The sequence below is a fragment of the Bombus bifarius genome, unplaced genomic scaffold (genome assembly GCF_011952205.1).
Source record: "Bombus bifarius isolate JDL3187 unplaced genomic scaffold, Bbif_JDL3187 scf7180000009115_frag, whole genome shotgun sequence".
In the NCBI taxonomy this organism is placed as follows: Eukaryota; Metazoa; Arthropoda; class Insecta; order Hymenoptera; family Apidae; genus Bombus; species Bombus bifarius.
The window spans coordinates 7,698-13,771 of NW_022884908.1; the positions used below are offsets into that span (position 1 = coordinate 7,698).

General features: G+C 57.1%; 1 protein-coding gene across 1 annotated transcript; it reads left to right on the plus strand.

Annotated features, from left to right (window-relative positions):
* The first annotated feature begins 3,569 nt into the window (after positions 1-3,569).
* On the plus strand, positions 3,570-5,696 carry LOC117213536 (putative uncharacterized protein ENSP00000383309). The gene has a single exon (XM_033458953.1). It carries the CDS (start codon positions 3,570-3,572, stop codon positions 5,694-5,696), a length of 2,127 nt encoding a protein of 708 aa, XP_033314844.1.
* Positions 5,697-6,074: the final 378 nt, after the last annotated feature.

Sequence of the window (6,074 nt, forward strand, 5' to 3'; positions counted from 1 at the left end):
CGGTTCGTGATCACTCAGTTCTTTCAAACCGTAGCGTGACGTACTCGCTCGCGCGTATTCCGCGTACGTGCGGGTCAACGTGCACTGGACAACTCCTTGGATTCGTAAGTCGCCCCAAGGACACCTCTGTCTGGGTGACTGCTCGACGACTGCTCGACGTTCGCATCGTATCGCGGGAGTTGTCATCGCGCCGGTGATGCTTGCGAATCTGTTGGGGATTCAGTCGTGGATCCGCAGTCCTGTCCGATTGGTACTTTGGTACTCGGTCAGGGACCTGCAATTTCACGTCCTCCGTAATTCTGTTCGGGCCCGCGGGACTGGACCCCACTGTTCAGTTGAGGTGAATGCCTTCGTAATCCTGTTTAGCGGTCCCTCCCCGTGAGTGGACCCCACTGTTCAGTTGAGGCCTCTTGCCTTCGTAATCCTGATCAGCGGTCCATCCCCGGGTTCCACATGTTCAGTTGGAGTGTGTTAAGTTGCTGGCCTATGTGCTGGATCCACGGCTGAATGACCCGTGGATCACTAGCATCATCGGTCGGCGCCATCGACCGCGACTCGTGTAAGTTTCGAACGGCGAAACAGGAATCGAGTTACGGTCAATTCTTGGGCTTTCCGCGGAACCTCGGGGTTATCTCGTGTACGGGGGTACGTCGTGTAGGTTTGTTAGTTCTTTCGAGAGATCGCGATCTCGTTCGTTTCGGGCGCTGCGCGATTTTTTCCTTTATCATCTGATTCATCGGGCATTTTCTTGTTTACCCATTTTTAAGGGATACTTATTTAGATCACGTTAGAGTTTATAACTTTTCAGTATCTTCAATATCTTACAGTGTCGCACAAATAGAACGATAACTAGTTTAGTACAGCGACTCGTATGTGTCTTCTGCGAGACACGAAATGGTATATACAGTGTCAGTAGCTACATTTTCTTCCTTTCATTCCAAGTTGGATAAATGTGTGTTTGATACCGAATGATGCCAGTAGGGATGCGAATTATTGTACGATATTTGTACTGATCGATGTAATCGTTGTGTGGGAGATGGATGTTGCGTTACGTAGGCTTTGTTCTACGTTTGTAAAGATTCATGTAAGCGCTGCGTTGGAGATATGTGTTTCGCAGTTAGGCTACGAAACAACTATCTCTTTACGCAGGCCCATGAAGTAGAGTGAGAACTCGACATTCTTGCCAGTAGGTTGAATGTCGAGACCGATGCATAATGTTGAATAACTCATGGGCGGGTCTCGTGCGTAGTCACCTCCTCGTGGTGAGACCTGGTAATTGGCATCCTTTTCCAAAAATTAATCAGCTGATTAATCTTTGGAAAACGATGCCAAGCTAAGAACTACGCACCAGTCCCGTTTGGAACACCAAAAGCCTCTAAGAGAATTCTGTTCAAACTAAGTGATAGTCGAAACTAGTATTAAAGAAGTGTGAATTTAGTCTTAGTTTGCAGAAACTATTGAAATGATAAAAATGGATATCGTATTAAATCGGCAAAACAATATCGCCGCTACAGTATCGCTTTATTATAAAATAATTTTACATCTCTGCTTCCAATGCTTAAAAACTGTTTATGTAAATGGGACCCGAGCGTAGTTACATCCTCGTGGTGGGTCCCGGTAATTGGTATCGTTTCCCAAATAATAATACACCAAGAACTATTTTGAATATTAGTATTATTATTTGAGAAACGATATCAAGCTAAAAACTACTTCAATATAGTCTGGTCTTGATCATCCAAAATAGTTTTGGTGATCTAGACCGGACTAAGACCCCCCCGCGGGGGCGCCGTGGGACATTGTGGGACATCGTGGGACATCGCGGGACACCGTGTGATGCGAGCGGTTTAGCCTTAATTAATCATAAGGTAGATACCTATGTTAAGTGCATTGTGAGCTCATTCTGTACAACGACATTTATCCACCTTAGAACGAAAAAGAAAAAGAAAAATCTCGTCTCTCGTGATCTCCTCGCTTACCACATTGAAAAAATTGTTCCCACGAGTTATCGGTTCACGGTCGCTCAGTTCTTTCAAACCGTAGCGTGACGTACTCGCTTGCGCGTATTCCGGGTACGTGCGGGTCAACGTGCACTGGCCAACTCTTTGGATTCGTAAGTCGCCCCAAGGAAACCTCTGTCTGGGTGACTGCTCGACGACTGCTCGACGTTCGCATCGGATCGCGGGTGTTGTCGTCGCGCCGGTGATGCTTGCGAATCTGTTGGGGATTCAGTCGTGGACCCGCAGTCCTGTCCGATTGGTACTTTGGTACTCGGTCAGGGACCTGCAATTTCACGTCCTCCGTAATTCTGTTCGGGCCCGACTGGACCCCACTGTTCAGTTGAGGTCAATGCCTTCGTAATCCTGTTCAGCGGTCCGTCCCCGTGAGTGGACCCCACTGTTCAGTTGAGGCATCTTGCCTTCGTAATCCTGTTCAGCGGTCCACCCCCGGGTTCCACACGTTCAGTTGGAGTGTGTTAAGTTGCTGGCCTGGCCTATTTGCTGGATCCACTTCTGACTTACCCGTGGATCACTAGCATCATCGGTCGGCGCTATCGACCGCGACTCGTGTAAGTTTCGAACGGCGAAACAGGAATCGAGTTACGGTCAATCCTGGGGCTTTCCGCCGAATCTCGGGGTTATCTCGCGTACGGGGGTACGTGCATACGTGCATTGTCACCTCCTCGTGGTGAGACCTGGTAATTGGCATCGCTTTCCAAAAAAATTAATCAGTTGACTAATCTTTGGAAAACGATACCAAGCCAAGAACTACGCACCAGTCCAGTTTGGATCACCAAAATCCTCTAAGAGAATTATGGATGATCTAGACTGGACTGCACCCTGGGACACCGTTGGACACCGTGGGACGTCGTTGGTCCAGTATGGATCACCAAAAGCCACGAAAGAATCTTGGATGACCTACACTGTACTGTACTGTAACGTTGGACGCCGTGGGACAATGTTGGATAACGCTGGACGCTATTGCATTGCACACTGTACTGCAACGCTGGACGCCGTGGGACAACGTTGGACACCGTTCGGGTTAGGTTGGGGTTAGGTTGGGGTTAGGTTGGGGTTAGGTTGGGGTTAGGTTGGGGTTAGGTTGGGGTTAGGTTGGGGTTAGGTTGGGGTTAGGTTGGGGTTAGGTTGGGGTTAGGTTGGGGTTAGGTTGGTTAGGTTGGGGTTAGGTTGGTTGGGGTTAGGTTGGTTAGGTTGGGGTTAGGTTGGGGTTAGGGGTTAGGTTGGGGTTAGGTTGGGGTTAGGTTGGGGAGCACGAGGCGGGCATGGGTTCCCGGGGCATAGGACCATGCCCTGGGAAACCCCGATGGATCTGATGTTCTCTTACAGTCGGGTGGCGGCCGATCGGTGCCCTTGGCACCCGTCGGTTCGCCGATCCGGTGCGGAGAACTTCGGAGAAGTTGGCGGGCCCATGCCTGTCAAGACCACTCACCTCACCTTCTCGCGGGGCGCCCTGTCGCCCTGCACCGGCTTCGACCGGGGCAGGGTGCGAAAGAGTGAGTGGCACCAGGACGGAGACTTCGACGACGACCTTGGCGAAAAACAAACAAAAACATGGAAATGGAGAACAGAAACGACAACGTTTACGGTGCAGGGGAGGGATACCCCAGTACCGGCGCAGTCGTGGGTAGTGAAGTGGGCCCCGCTGCGTCGATATCTCGCGACCACGGCCGTTCGAGGGTGGACCGTCAGGCCCCCGGACGCGTTTATACGACTGGCGACGGAACAGCAGGAGAGAGGAGGAGGATAACCACAGGAGGACATCCAGAGGATGACAGGACGGAGACCGCGGAGGAGCCTCCGAGGAAGGCGACGAGACGTTCGCCGAGAGCCGCGAACAGGTCCGAGTACGTTTTTCTCGCGCCGACCACGATGGACGACGGTACGACACCGTTGGCGGGGGGATCGCGGGGGCGGGCGAGGTCCGACGACGAGGAGTCGGTCGCCTCGTTCGCCTCGCGCTCGTCGCTGGCTTCGATGGCGTCCAGGTGCAAGAGGAAGAGAACGGGAGCCACGACAACACCGGAGGTGTCGGAGGAGTTGGAGGTGCAGATGAAGACGAGCTCCCCGGCCGAAATCAGCGCGGGTTTGACGATGCACGTGTCGGAGATAATGCACGTCGCGACGACGTCGTCAAACCTGAAGGGGACCTACATCAGGTCCCTCAAAAACGCGGCGAGTTATATCACCGCCGCCTGGAACGAGGAATCCGCGAGGAGGGCGAGGCCAGCGCGAGGCGCCGGCGACGACGTGGACGCGAGGCTGTCCGTGCTGGAGGGGGAGAACGCGGCCCTCCGCCAGGAACTGAGGAGACTGGCCGCCCACGTCAACGAGTGCCCGCGATGCGCCGGCGCGGCGCCCGAATACGTCCGCCCGCCGTGGGAAGGCGGAAACGACAGGACGCGGCTGGACGCCCTGGAAAGAGCGGTCCGAGAACTGGGACCCTCCATTCTCAGGACAATCGAGGAACGATTCGGGGACGCACGACGGCAACGCACCCCCGAAGGACGACCCAGCGGGGACCGCCCCGTCGACCCTCCCGCGGCCCAGCCGACGCCGACCCGAAGGGAACGGGAGGACGGCGGATGGGAGTTGGTGGAAACAAAGAAGAAGAGGAGGAGAAACAAGAAGACGGCGAACCGGACGAAGGCAGCCGTCGCCGCCGCCGCCGGAGCAGAGGCGGCGAGGAAAGGATCGACCGCGCCACCACCGAGGCGGGTACAGCGGCAGCAGCAACCCCAGCCTGGCGGCGCGACGGGCGCACCGAAGGCGAACGCCCCCGCGACGCAGAGAGGACCACCGCGGGCACCCAAGGTGGTCACGCCCCCTCGCGCACCGCGAACATCCGCGGTGACCCTGACGTTAAACGAGGGAGCGAGGATGTCGTACGCCGACGTCCTGGAGGCAGCGAGAACGAGGATTCCGCTATCGGAGCTCGGGACGGAGCGCCTGGAGATGAAGAAGGCGATGACGGGCGCCATTATAATCCAAGTTCCCGGCGACAAGGACAGGGGAAAGGCGACGCTACTGGCGTCGCGGCTGGCCGAGACCCTGGACCCGACGGCGGTGAGAATCGCCACCCCGACCAGGATGGCGGAGCTACGCGTGACCGGGATAGACATCTCGGTCAAGAAGGAGGAGCTGCGGAGAGCACTGGCCTCGGCGGCGGGATGCGGCAGCGCGGAGGTGCAGGTGGGCGAGATCGGCGCCACCAGAGGCGGCCTCGGGTCGGCATGGATCAAGTGCCCGGCTGCAGGAGCCCGCAAGCTGGCCCAGGCGGAGAAGATAGCCCTGGGCTGGTCAACGGCGAGGATAAGGGCCGTGCCGAAGCGCCCGTTGCAGTGCTTCCGGTGCCTGGAACTGGGGCACGTGCGCGCCACGTGCGTATCCGGCGAAGACCGAGGGCACCTGTGCTACAGGTGCGGCGGGAGCGGACACCGCGCCAGAGGCTGTCCCGCCTCCGCTCCCAAGTGTCCGCTGTGCGAATCGCTCGGGGCGCCCGCGAATCACAGGATGGGCGGAGAGGCATGCAATCCCCCGAAGGTCAAGAGGAGGAGACCGACCCGCCAACCAGCAGCGGTAGCAGCAGCAGCCGCCGCGGTACGGACACCAGGAAGCGCCGCCGAACCACCAACAGCAGCGGCGGATGGCCGGGAGGAGGCCATGGAGGTGACGGCATAGTTCAAGCGCCTGCTGCAATGCAACCTCGGTAGGTCGAGACGAGCGCAAGATCTGCTCGTCCAGACCATCCGGGAGAACGAGGTGGCCCTAGCGGCGGTGGCCGAACCGCACCGTATACCCGACTCGCCCAACTGGATCGGGGACCTGGACGGATCCGCGGGGATAACGTGGACGTCGGCCTCGTGCGTCTCGCTGGACCGTGGCAACGGCTTCGTCGCGGTCGAGTGGCTAGGAGCGGCGGTGGTGGCGGTGTACGTCTCTCCGAACATCGACCTGGCCGCGTACGGGGACTTCCTGGACCGAGTCGGCGAGTGCATCCGAGGATGCCTCCCCCGCCAGGTGCTCGTGCTGGGGGACTTCAACGCCCACTCGACGCAA